Source organism: Sphaerodactylus townsendi, linkage group LG01 (genome assembly GCF_021028975.2).
Source record: "Sphaerodactylus townsendi isolate TG3544 linkage group LG01, MPM_Stown_v2.3, whole genome shotgun sequence".
Taxonomy (NCBI): domain Eukaryota; kingdom Metazoa; phylum Chordata; class Lepidosauria; order Squamata; family Sphaerodactylidae; genus Sphaerodactylus; species Sphaerodactylus townsendi.
Window position 1 is genome coordinate 18,994,808 of NC_059425.1, and position 13,112 is coordinate 19,007,919.

The 13,112-nt window shown below is 47.7% G+C and overlaps 1 protein-coding gene across 1 annotated transcript in view; it reads left to right on the top strand.

The window, feature by feature from the left end:
• Positions 1-13,112, top strand: part of RPS6KA4 (ribosomal protein S6 kinase A4) — a 51,164-nt gene that overhangs the window by 14,566 nt on the left and 23,486 nt on the right. The window contains 6 exon segments of the mRNA XM_048512345.1: positions 3,228-3,308; positions 7,565-7,648; positions 7,650-7,675; positions 8,274-8,501; positions 10,020-10,021; positions 10,307-10,389. Coding sequence (XP_048368302.1) covers positions 3,228-3,308; positions 7,565-7,648; positions 7,650-7,675; positions 8,274-8,501; positions 10,020-10,021; positions 10,307-10,389 — 504 coding nt within the window.

A 13,112-nucleotide genomic window follows, 5' to 3' on the forward strand; every position in this document is an offset into this window, starting at 1 on the left:
TCTTCTTCTTCTTCTTCTTCTTCTTCTTCTTCTTCTTCTTCTTCTTCTTCTTCTTATTATTATTATTATTATTATTATTATTATTATTATTATTATTATTATTATTATTATTATTATTATTATTATTATTTAATAGATTGCCCTACCCCCAAAGGGCTCAGGGCGGTTCACAAACCAATCAACATTTGAATACAACAAATAGTTTCAGTTAAAACAACAAATAAATTAAACATTAAAACACTAGCAGCAGTGATCTTCCACAATTAAAATAAGTAGATGATGTCTGGCATTAACCCCCGGGAGGGGACTGGCCGATATTCAGTCAGCAGATGACAAAGCTGTAAGGAGCAACGAAGAAGGGCAGACTCAGCGGTCAGCCTCACCAAAGGCCCAGTGGAACAACTCGGTTTTACAGGCCCTGCGGAACTCCCCAAGGTCCTGCAGGGCCCTGACAGATGGAGGAAGAGCGTTCCACCAGGCAGGGGCCAGGGCCGTAAAAGTTTGATAGTGATGTTACAGTGGTACTGTTTTCACACTATGCACGTTGGTACTGTTGACTCTAATTGAATAGGATTTTGGGGTTTTTTGAGCCACTACACTGTTGGATGCAACAGGGAAATGAATAACTTACCACAAGCAACAGTGCCCTGTTATGTCACTTCATCTCTTTTGCAAAAATAAACCCTATGTCCATGGAGTGGAAGGTTGAGGTTGAAACATGGAACGAGGTAAGGGATTTTTAATACACGTAGTAGGAATAGGTGAAGAAAAGCAGAAACTGGAAAAATAACATTTATTTATTTAGTTCATTTATACCCACCTTTCTTTCTAGTAGGAACCTGAATGGCTTACATCATTCTTTTATTTTACCCTCACAACAACCTTGTGAGGTTGGCTGGAGTGTGTAACTGATCCAAGGTTACCCAGTGCGCTTTCATGGCACAGGTGGAGATTTGAACCTCGGTCTTCCAGTTTACTAGTCCAACACACTTACTCTTTGCCGCACTGGCTTCTAAAGTCCTAAAGCTTGTGTATCACTCAGAGAAGAGAGACACTTAGGGTAGGCATTCATATCTCCGAGGCTGGATTTCCTACAATGAATGGCTATGTGAGTTAACTGGTTGGTGAACAAGTTGTGCATATCAAAGGCACAAATCCTTTTGTTGGGGAAAAACAGAATTCCATGTGTCTTATGCTAATAACGTTGCTAGAGACGGAGCGGTGTAGTGGTTCAGAGCCACAAACTTTAATATGGAGAACCAGGTTCGATTCCGCATTCCTCCATCTAAAGTCTGCTGGGTGACTGTGAGTCAGTCTGAGAGAGTGGTATACATTTGGCAAGAACAGAATAGGTGGGCAAAGGAGGACTGGTAAGCTGTGGATCGAGAACAATTCGTGGACCTTGAGCCAAGAGCTTGGTAGAGATGAACTGACCAGTTGCATCTTACACTTTGTCTGTGGCATTGTGATCTGGGTAATTAACTGGTGGAACTCACTGCCACAGGATGGAGTGACAGCTGCTCATTTAGTTGGCGAAAGGGGACTAGACAGATTCTTGGGGAGAGGTAGAGGTATATCTAGGGAAAATGTAGCCCGATACAAAATCTGAATTCCCTAACCCCACCCCGCCCACCCTGTATGGGCAGCCGTCCTCCCTCATCACGACCAAACAACTTTTTTGGCACCAGGTCTTGAAGTCAGTGTATGGACCCGGGGGAGGAGGCGAGGTATGGGGGTGATTTTCCGCCCTCTGTGTGACTAAATGGCCACAGCCCAGGGACATTTGACTCCATATGTCCCCCTGAGCGGTACGCCTGGGGAGAGACCTATTGATCGCTATAAACTACATTCGCTAAATGGAGCTTCCATGTTTAGAGGCAGTAATGTTTTGAATACTGTGATGGAGGGTAACGATAGGGGAAACCTTGGGGCTCTGTTCCCTGCTTGTAGGCCTTCCAGGGGCAGCTGGTTGGCCACTGTCAAAACGGGTTGCTGGACTGTACGGCCCATTGATGATTTAGCACAGCTGCTCTTATGTGCTAACAGCTTGTTAAAGTGTTGTCAATGTGATTTGGTCTCGTAAACATTCTTCAGGATTCGGCTCTAGGATGTGAATCTCTCGGGCACTTGGCCTGTTTACATGCTTCTCTGCCAATACATGTGCGTAAACAGCTAAAACGACATGCGGTATGCAGGCTGCCGGTTCACACCCTCCAGCTTTGGAAGTATATTGTGTACTGTCGTTACATATTTGAGGACAATTACGTTCCTTTCCCCCCTAGTGTTTCTTTATCACAAGAGCCATCACCCTCTTAGCTTGTAAATCAGCTGAGAACAGACTTTTTTCAGTTGCAGCGCATAGCTCGACAGCCAAAAGTCTTGAACAAAATGAAACAATGGAAGGGGTGGGGCTTGCAGAGTTATCCCTGGTATGAGAATAAGGGTGGTAGAAGGATGTCCTTGTCATTATTTGAACCCACTGGGAAATATGCCAGTCTGGTCTGCTGTTTTGGGTCTGAGAGCAGCTCATGACCTGCTGTTTGTGTAGACCACCCCGTCTTGGATGGTTTCCACTTGACAAGAAAAAAACAAATATTTGGCCTCCTCTTGAACTATTAGCTGTTTTAATGACAGATACCAGCCGGTGAGCGTTTGCGTGGGCAGAGCTCTGTACGGTCACCTGCTCACTTCTTCCAATAAAGGCACCGGAAAAGGAGCTAGACCAGGGGTAGGGAACCTGCTGCTCGAGAGCCACATGCGGCTCTTCTGCCCTTGCACTGTGGCTCCACGAGCCGAGCTGCCGGCCCCATCCTTGCTCGCCCTGCAGGCAGCAGGGCGGGCATACCAACTGTCCACGGTCGGCTGGGCCGCGCTGCAGGCTTCCCCTCTCGCCCGCCCCGTTGGAGTGGGCCGGGCACTTTCCCGGTGGCTGGCAAGGCCGAACCGCCGGCTTCATCCTTGCCCACCCTGCAGGCAGCAGGGCAGGCGCATCCATGCGCTTCTCAAAATGAGCGGAGTAAAAGGTAAAAAAAAACCCTATATATATAGCGTTATCTTTATTTTAAATGTCAAAAATTATTCGCAGCTCCAAGTGTTTTCTTTTCCCGTGGAAAACGGGTCCAAATGGCTCTTTGAGTGTTAAAGGTTCCCTACCCCTGAGCTAGACTCTGACTTGGAATGGAGCATTTTTCTCTCTGTTCATTACACCTCTGCTATTCTGCACACAGAAAGAACGGACTTTCTCCTTTTGCGGCACCATCGAATACATGGCCCCGGAAATCGTAAGGAGTAAGAGCGGGCACGGCAAGGTAGGAGGCGTGGTGTGCTTAAGGGAGGGTGCTGGGACAAGATGGCAGTAAAAAGCTGGTGGGAAACAGGAACTGGTAGAAACAGTTGACGTGGGACATGTTTTACATGATGGTACTGAAGGTGCTGAATATTCATTTCAAAAATATTGCTCCTATCACTCCCCGCCCCCTCATCCTGGGACGGCTAGTGGGAAGGACCCACAAGGTAAGAACATAAGAACATAAGAACGAGCCTGCTGGATCAGACCAGAGTCCATCTAGTCCAGCACTCTGCTACTCGCAGTGGCCCACCAGGTGCCTTGGGGAGCTCACGTGCAGGATGTGAAAGCAATGGCCTTCTGCTGCTGCTGCTGCTGCTGCTCCCGAGCACCTGGTATAGAACCGAAGCAATGTGGTTTGTTACAGAAGGAGCCAAGATGGAACCTGCTTGATTGTAGGTGGAGCTGGGCAGGTCCTGGCAATTTCAAGGTGGAGCCAAAATACACTCAGTGGGTTCCAGACGGCAAGGGAAGCGGATTTGAATCTATTAACATTAGCAGGTTTTGCATTAGAATAGATGTGATTTCTGTTGACCAAAAGCAGAATTCACAATCTTATAGGTGAAACAACTAGGTTTACCGTTTCAGATAGAATGCCATATCTTTTGTGATTGCTGCCAGATGTTGGAATAGTCTCCCTTCAAAGACTCCCCAGGCATCTACCCTTTACGGCAGGGGTCTTCAAACTATGGCCCTCCAGATGTTCATGGACTACAATTCCCATCAGCCCCTGCCAGCATGGCCAAGTGGCAGGGCTGATGGGAATTGTAGTTCATGAACATCTGGGAGGCCATAGTTTGAAGACCCCTGCTTTACGGGTTTAGGCACATGGCGAAGACATTCCTTTTTACTTGCACATTTGACTAACATCCCTGGAAGCCCCTCTAGGGCTGCTGGTCTGGGTGGTGAGGGAGAGATTGACGTTTATGATGTTTTTATTGTCGTGTTTTATTGTTACTGTTTTATTCTAATGTATTTATTGGTATGCTTCATTATTCTGATTTTATTATGAGCCCCCTAGAGACCTTTGTGTAAGGCAAAGTAAAAAAATCCATAAACTAGAATAATTAAAATCAGTATATAGTACTGAACTTTCTTCATATGAGATATACTAATTTTAGAAAAAGCTGAGGGAAAAACTAGTTTAAACCAGGCTGTTGGTATTTATCAGATTTAACAGGAAGAATTGAGTTATTAAGCATGCTGATAAGACACTGCTGAAACATTTTGTAAGTTAATAGCAGCTTTGTAGTGAACAAAACAGACAAGAGTCTTCATTGACCAATATGTTGTTGACTTTAACAAACAAAAACTGGAAATTAATGTCAGGCACAGTGAATTCTTTGTTCAAATGAGGTAGCAGGATAGCTTAGTATGTTAAAAATCAGGTAGGCCTTGATTCAGAAACATTAGTTGTGAGGCTACTCATGCACTTCAGGTTTTCTTTGGGGCTGACCGGCTGGCTGAAGTTAGGCCCCTTCCGCACATGCAGAATAATGCACTTTCAATCCACTTTCACAACTGTTTGCAAGTGGATTTTGCTATTCCGCAGAGTAAAATCCAGCTGCAAAGTGTATTGAAAGTGGATTGAAAGTGCATTATTCAGCATGTGCAGAAGGGGCCTTAGTGAATACAGTTAAGGCAAAGAATTTCATGCATAGCATATGTGAAAGGCAGGAGTTCATAAAGACAGTGAAAAGAGCCCTAGGTAACATTTTGTACTCAGTTTCTGGGACCCCCTATGCAAAATGGATTGAACACATTATAGTATTTATTCATTAATTTTGAGTATTTATTCTACCATCTTTGTGAAATGCTAAAAACATCATGACAAAAGCAATCAATAGCAGAAATTTGGAAACAGACAGCCAATGGCTTCATTAAAAAACAAAACAGAGTTCCTGCTCTAGCAAGCTGAATCGAAAAAAGTAGCAATCAGATGTATTTTATTTATTATTTTGTTTGTTTGTTTGTTTATTACATTTCTAAACCGCCCTCCCCCAGAGGCTCAGGGTGGTGTACAGCATTTTCATATCAAATAATACAATAAAACCAATATAAAACAGCAGATTAAAATTCCCACCTCTACAATTTTATACAAGTATGGGGACATTGAATCTCATTTGTCTCTCACATGACATGAAGCTGCCTCACACTAGATTGCTCTAGCAAGACCTGTTTTGTCTGCTGTTTGGGGTCTCAGGCTGAAGTTTTCCCCATCGCTTCTGATCTAACAATAGATCAATGGCAAACCACCAGGTTCGAACCAGGATCCTTCTTCTATGCCAGGGTAGGGGAACCTGCGCTCAAGAGCCGATAGCGGCTCTTTCTGCCCTTGCACCGCGCTCCAAGGAGCTGAGCCACCGTTTCATCTCCCGTCTCCCGCCTCCCTGGGGCAAGCAGGACGAAGCGCACTAACTGCTCCGCGGGATCTGGCTGTTGGCGCTCGCCAGGCTTCCCCATTGGAGCTGGGTGGGCGCTTTCCCGGGTGGCCGGCAAGGCTGTCACCAGCTTCATCTCTGCCCGCTCTGCAGGCAGCAGGGCAGGCTCCACCAACCGCCCGCAGGTAGCTGGGCAGTGCTGCGAAGCTCTCCTCGCCTACCCCCTGCTCGGAAGCCGGGCAGGCGCTTTCCGGCGTCGCAGCAAGGCTGCCAAGCTGCTGGGTCTTTATCTCTTGCTCCGCCCTGCAGGCAGCAGGGCGGGTACATCCATGCTTCTCAGAATGAAAGTGGCGTAAAAGGTAAAACCCCAACATATACAGTGTTATCTTTATTTTAAAATGTCAAAAATTATTTATGCTCCAAGTGTTTTCTTTTCCCATGGAAACGGGTCCAAATGGCTCTTTGAGTGTTAAAGGTTCCCTACCCCTGTTCTATGCAAAACCGAGAGCCGCAGGGCCTCCCTCCCTCACTTCTTGTTTTACGAATTGATTTTTCTACCCTCGCGTTAGCACTCAAGTACAAAAAACATTGGCTTCCTTGTTTGCAAGAACTGATACCCTGCCAAATTACCCAAAGGGTTCTCACAGAAGCTCCCAACTGAAAGCCAGGCACAAAGATTCAATAATTCATTACATTCCTGCAGAATAATCAGTAATAAGAGGTATTAGCCAGGATAGCTGAGTGAAAAATTTATGTCCAGAGGCATACTGCCCAGAATTTCTGGGGGAGGGTTGTTACATAGATACACACATAAGCGAAACATAAAAGGCATTAGTCTAGGAAGATTATAGCGCAACTCTTTAAGGATTAAATATGTATATATATTAGATAGATAGATCATCACACTTGAACAGCCAAGGGCAAGAAAATATATCCAGAGCATTGATTTTCAATTGGTCAGTCGAGCATGGAGATCAGCATTGTGGTCTGCCAATGCATGTAGGCCCTCAGTAAGGTGCAGAGAGGTGCAGTGATGTAGGGAGGGGTTAAAAGCTCGTAGGTCTAATTTGAGTGGAATCGGGTTTGACCCTAGCTCTAAGCCGCTTCGAGCTGTGGGAGGCTTATCTCAAATTCTAGATTAGCCTGTGCGCCTCAACATAATGCCAGCTGGGTGACCTTTGGGCTAGTCATAGCTTCTTGGAGCTCTCTCAGCCCCACCTAGCTCACAGGGTGTTTGTTGTGAGGGGGGAAGGGCAAGGAGATTGTAAGCCCCTTTGAGTCTCCTGCAGGAGAGAAAGGGGGATATAAATCCAAACTCTTCTTCTTCTTCTTCTCCTCCTCCTCCTCCTCCTCCTCACCAGATCTGGCCGCGGCTAGCCAGATCTCAGAAGTTGTCCATGGTTAGTATTTGGATGGAAGACCACCAAAGAAGTTGAGGGTTACTATGCAGAGCCCGCAGTGGCAAACCACCTCTGTTCATCTCTTGCCTTGAAAACCCTACAGGGTCACCCTAAGCCAGCCGCAGCTTGACAGCACTTTCCTCCACTGATGTTTATAGACCAAGCTGCTATCAAAGGCACAGGAGGAGGAGTTAGTCTAAAAGCTGGCCTCCCAGCTATGGGCAGAACAAGGCTTGATGGAGTGTCATGGCTTTCCAGAGCTCACTGCAGGGGGCAGGAAAGACCAGTAAAATTGTGGTTGAACAGCAATTCTGGGTGGAAGAGTGAGAAACGGGGACAGTTTCACAGAGGATAGAGATTAGGCAACCTGGGAATGTCTGGTTAGGGGATGGAGCGAAGGAGATTGTCACGCCTATTCTGTCTGTCCTTTCTTGCAGTCTGTGGACTGGTGGAGTTTAGGACTCTGGGCCTTGAACTCGCCGTTGATTGAGGTGCCTCAGCCTTCACGCTTGGAGGGCTTGCAAGAACTCTCGAGCTGAAGTGTCCAGGTGAGAGGGGAACTGGGTGGGACCCGGAGTGAAAGGTGAAGATAGGATTCAGGGCTGATAAAAAAAAGGCCAGGCTCAGCTTTCTAGGAGAGACAAAAGCTGTTGGGTAATGCCGAGGACAGCACCAGGTGGCCGAAATTGATAGGCAATAGGGAGTTTGGCAGGAGAAATGAGGATTGATGGGTAATGTGAGAAGGCTGTTAATGGGCAGAAGTGGGTGGGTAACAGGGAAAGGTTTGGAAGGAGAAGCAAAGGCTGATGGGTAATATGGGAGGGCTGGCACGAGTAGGCCACAGAAACTGGAAGAAGCAAAGGCTGATGGGTAATACGAGAGGGTTGGTAGGCCATCGAGATCGGAAGGAGTAGCAAAGGTTGATGGGTAACATGAAAGGGTTGTCACTAGTAGGCGGCAGAAGGAGACCGGATGGGATTTGGTAAGAAGGGCAGAGATTGAAGGGGACCTAGAGGATAATAGCAAGAAGTTCAAGAATTGATCAGAAGGGACTGTGGTTGGCTGGTGCCTAATAAAGGGGATGACAGGGCTTGGTACGACAAAGGGTGAGGCCTACTCGGTGACATGGCTCCATCTGATTTCCAGGCGGATCCTAAAATGCAACCCTCCGTTCCCGTCGCTCATTGGCCCTGTGGCCCGTGACCTGCTCCAGAAGCTGTTATGTAAAGACCCCAAGAAGCGTCTGGGCTCGGGGCCCACAGGAGCACAGGAAATCAAGGAGCACCCCTTTTTCAGGGTGAGGCACACACCAGTGAAACCTACCCGCATCCAGCAGCTCCCTTTCCTTCCCCAGGAAAGACACATTCTTCCTCTGTCCCCTTGAGGCAGAACACAATGGACTTTTCTTAACCTACAGTGCCCTCTTTTTTTCTGTGGCCACCAGTGAGGCTGACTCACCTTTTCTCTGAATTGTCGGCAGGAATCTTTTATGGATCTGTGTGTTTGGGAGAACATTGCTGAAGACTCTTGTCCTTTTTTGAGGAGGAGGAGAGGGTCATATCTGGTAGTCTCCTAAATGTACAGGTTGAGCAGGTAGCAAGCAAGCAGGGACAAGGAAAGGCGGTGCTAATTTTGGTATAACATCAGGCCCCTTAGAAACAACAGCACACCCTAGCTGTCCCTTCCGCACCGGAAGGGAAGAGCCACTTCTAGGGATGCTAAAACAGTTCTCTGGGAGGGGTTTGTTCCGCCACGGGCTGTATCAAGAGCAAGCTCGCCTTCGCAACCCCCCCGGACCCTCAGCAAATGAATGGTGTGGTTAGTTGCATTCAGGTGTGCGCTGCGGACATGAAACCTGAGAACAAATTCACTGCTGACATCAGCCAAAGATGCTGGCTATTCCATCACTACCGTTTCACTCCATCCTTTGGATGGGAGAAATGAGATGCCCCCTACAGGTGGTGCCCAACACGGGCGGCCTCCATCTCAGGCACTGGAGATACGGCTTGCTTTCATTCCCACACAAGGTGGAGATTTTGAGCCCGCAGCGGAAGGTGGCAAGGCAAGATTTATGTATTTAATTTTGAAATGCTTCTACCACTACCTTTCTCTGGCCAAGCAGGGAAACCCAAGGCAGCTTTAAGGCCCCTTCCGCACATGCAGAATGGTGCACTTTCAATCCGCTTTCACAATTGTTTGCAAGTGGAATTTTGCTATTCCGCACAGCTGCAAAGTGCATTGAAAGTGCATTATTCTGCATGTGCGGAAGGGGCCTAAGTTACACTTGATGGTAGAATATAATGTAAAGAACAATACCTACCCTGCAAGCAGCAGGATTCTAGGCCAGAATTCTACCGCCTCGGGCTTGGGAATGGCAGTCTGGACACCTTTGCCAACAGAGGCAGAGATGGGAGTAACAGAACTACCCATGCCTATTGCTGGTAGCAGCATTGGATGTGCACTTATGCTACACGTACATTTTTTAAAAAGTGTCCAACGTTCATTCCTAGCACAGTGTGACTGTTTTTAATGCATCTTAGAGGCCCACAGACCCACCCCTCTCTGGAAGGGCGGCCATGACAGTTAAGAACATAAGAACATAAGAACAAGCCAGCTGGATCAGACCAGAGTCCATCTAGTCCAGCTCTCTGCTACTCGCAGTGGCCCACCAGGTGCCTTTGGGAGTTCACATGCAGCCTACTGCTGCTGCTCCTGAGCACCTGGTCTGTTAAGGCATTTGCAACCTCAGATCAAGGAGGATCAAGATTGGTAGCCATAAATCGACTTCTCCTCCATAAATCTGTCCAAGCCCTTTTTAAGCTATCCAGATTAGTGGCCATCACCACCTCCTGTGGCAGCATATTCCAAACACCAATCACACGTTGCATGAAGAAGTGTTTCCTTTTATTAGTCCTAATTCTTCCCCCCAGCATTTTCAATGAATGCCCCCTGGTTCTAGTATTGTGAGAAAGAGAGAGAAATTTCTCCCTGTCAACATTTTCTACCCCATGCATAATTTTATAAAGTAGTTCAGCTACTTTACGTCTGTAGCATAAGCCAACGTGCTTTATCCCGGTAAGTCTCCCTATAGGGTTGGACTGACAGAATCCAGTCAGCTGCATACAGTGAGACTCCCCTGCTCAGCCCCCCTCATCCTCAAGAGTGAGTCTCGACGCAAGGAACTTCAAGGGAGGAATTCACCAGCCTGGAGCCCATCTACTCCCCTGCAGGGACTCCTCCCAGCCTCGACCGAGTCTTCCAGGTGGGTGCCAAAGAGCTGGAAATCTGTCCACGGGTGTCATGTTCAGGGCAGCGGCCACAGGGCTGGATCCTTCTTTCAAAGGTTTTGTTGTAGGAAAACAGCAACTGAAATGTGAACCACCTGGCCAGGAAAAGTGAGAGCTTTTGGGGATTTGATGGTTAGAAAAAGATGACCTGACACAAGGGCTAAGGGGTGGGTGGGGGGAGGCATAATATGGACAGAGTGGGCTGGGGCACCATCTCTCCTGATCACACTAGACCTGGAAGACTTCAGGATGAGGATGGTGTCCTTGCTGTGACTCTCCCCTTTCTTCTTGCCTGCAAGAAGAGGAAACAGTCCTGTCTCTCAAACTGAAAATGAAAGCAGCGCTCAGGGTTGCTGGCAACAAACCCGGGGTAGTATCGACAGCACAGTATTATTTGTTAGCATCAGGGGTGTGCCGCCCAGGACACATACGGGGTCAAATGCCCCTGGGCTGCGGTGATTTAGTCATGATTTCCCCCCCCATACCCCTCCTCATCCCCACCCCCCCGGTCCATAGACTGACTTCAAGACCTGGTGCAAAAAAGTTGTTTGGTTGTGGTGGGGGAGGGTGGCCGTCCATATTGGGGGTGGGGGGCTCATTTTCCCTAGATACGCCTCTGGCTGGCATCATTTGCTTGCCTGGCCCAAAGCCCTCCTCACCCCAGACAAGAAGAAGAAGAAGAAGAGAAGAGTTTTGGATTTATATCCCCCCTTTCTCTCCTGCAGGAGACTCAAAGGGGCTTGCAATCTCCTTGCCCTTCCCCTCACAACAAACACCTCTGTGAGGTAGGTGGGGCTGAGAGAGGAGCTCCTCGAGAAGCTGTGACTAGCTCCAAGGTCACCTGTAGCTGGCGTGGTGGTAGAGTGCACAGGCTAATCTGAATTCCCCAGATAAGCCTCCACAGCTCAGGCGGCAGAGCTGGGAATCAAACCCGATTCCTCCAGATTAGATACACGAGCTCTTAACCCCCTACGCCACTAATGCTCCTTCAAGAAGACAAGCAACAAACATTTTTCTGATTCCCCGCCCCCATTGCTTTTAGGAAGTATGTTTTAGGAAGTACCTTCCACTCACTTCCTCATACTTAGAATGCAGAGTCAAAATGAAAGTGATGTTGGGCTCTCCTCTGCTTTTTCCAGCTGCACTTTTATCTGGTCTGTGGCTTTTGGCGCATTTGTTTTGATGCTTCCTCATTTCTCTTCTTTGCCCTGTGATTTTTTTAGGGCCAAACATGGTTGTCCCGCCTCCACGACTAAGCAACTTCCCACAGAGCAAATAGCAATCTTGGGAAGGTTAGGAGAACAGCACAAGCAGAAAAGGTTAACATCTCCTCTTCATTTTGCAGTCGCTCCAGCCCAAACCAGAAACTCTGTGGCTATTTACTCTTTTCTTAAAATCTCAGCTACTTTGACCTTGCGTGTTCAGTAAAATCACACAGTAGGAGTCTGCCAGTTTTTATCAGTGGGGCTTCAAGAATGTATTTTTAAGCTTTCTTGGTTTTGGTGAAAAAATAGCAAGGAAAATATTGAAAACAACCTTTTGTTGTGTGTTTTCTTTTAATACATCATAAGTGGTCTTCCACTTCCTTCCTCCAATTAAAAAGGCAGTTGTGTTGAAATGCACTATGTGATGTATCAACCTTATATTTAAAGGGGAGGTAATTAAGTAAGTAAAATGTGTGTCATTGGTTAACTTTGGCCGATGACCCACTGGCACTGGTGGGACCAGAAGCACATGGGGTAGGGGGAATCTTGTCCCTACGTGCTTCCTCTTTGCGGTGCACCAAGAGAGGAAGAAGAAGAAGAGTTTGGATTTATATCCCCCCCTTTCTCTCCCCTGCAGGAGAGACTCCAAAGGGGCTTTACAATCTCCTTTGCCCTTCCCCCCCCCTCACAACAAACACCACCCTGTGAGGTAGGTGGGCTGAGAGAGCTGTGATTAGCCTAGAATCCAGATGTTTTCCAGGGAATTACACCCCATCAGCTCTGTCATTTTCCATGGCCAATTGGCCATGCTGGTAGGGGCTGATGGGAATTGCAGTTCCTGAACATCTGGAGAGCCGCAGGTTCCCTACCCCTGGACTAGCCCAAGGTCACCCAGCTGGCGTGTGTGGGAGTGTACAGGCTAATCTGAATTCCCCAGATAAGCCTCCACAGCTCAGTCGGCAGAGTCGGCAGAGCTGGGAATCAAACCCGGTTCCTCCAGATTAGATACACGAGCTCTTAACCTCCCATGCCACTGAGGAACATCGGGGCAAGATTTCTTGTCCTGATGCGCTTCCTCTTGCCCTTTGCATGCTTCTTGCTTTCCATGGGGAAAGTAAGAGAACTTCTAGCGTGACTTTTTGTGCCAGAGCAAGCGAGGTCAGGGAACAGCCTGCAGTGGATAATCAGCCTATAGCAGGGGTGGTGGCCATGCTGGCAAGGGCTGATGAGAATTGCAGTCCATGAACATCTGGAGTGCCATAGGTTGGCCACCCCTGGCCTATAGGAAGTTGTTGAGTGCATGATGGTCCAAAAGATCGACTGAAAAACCCACAAAGCAGTCCACAAAATTCCCCCTTTATCGTGTGTTTGCCACTCTGCATAGCAATCCTGGACTTCCTCCTTGGTCTCCCGTCCAAGGACTAACAATGGCCAACCCTGCTTAGCTTCCAAGATCTGATCAGATTGGGCTAGTTGGGCTATCCAGGTCGGGC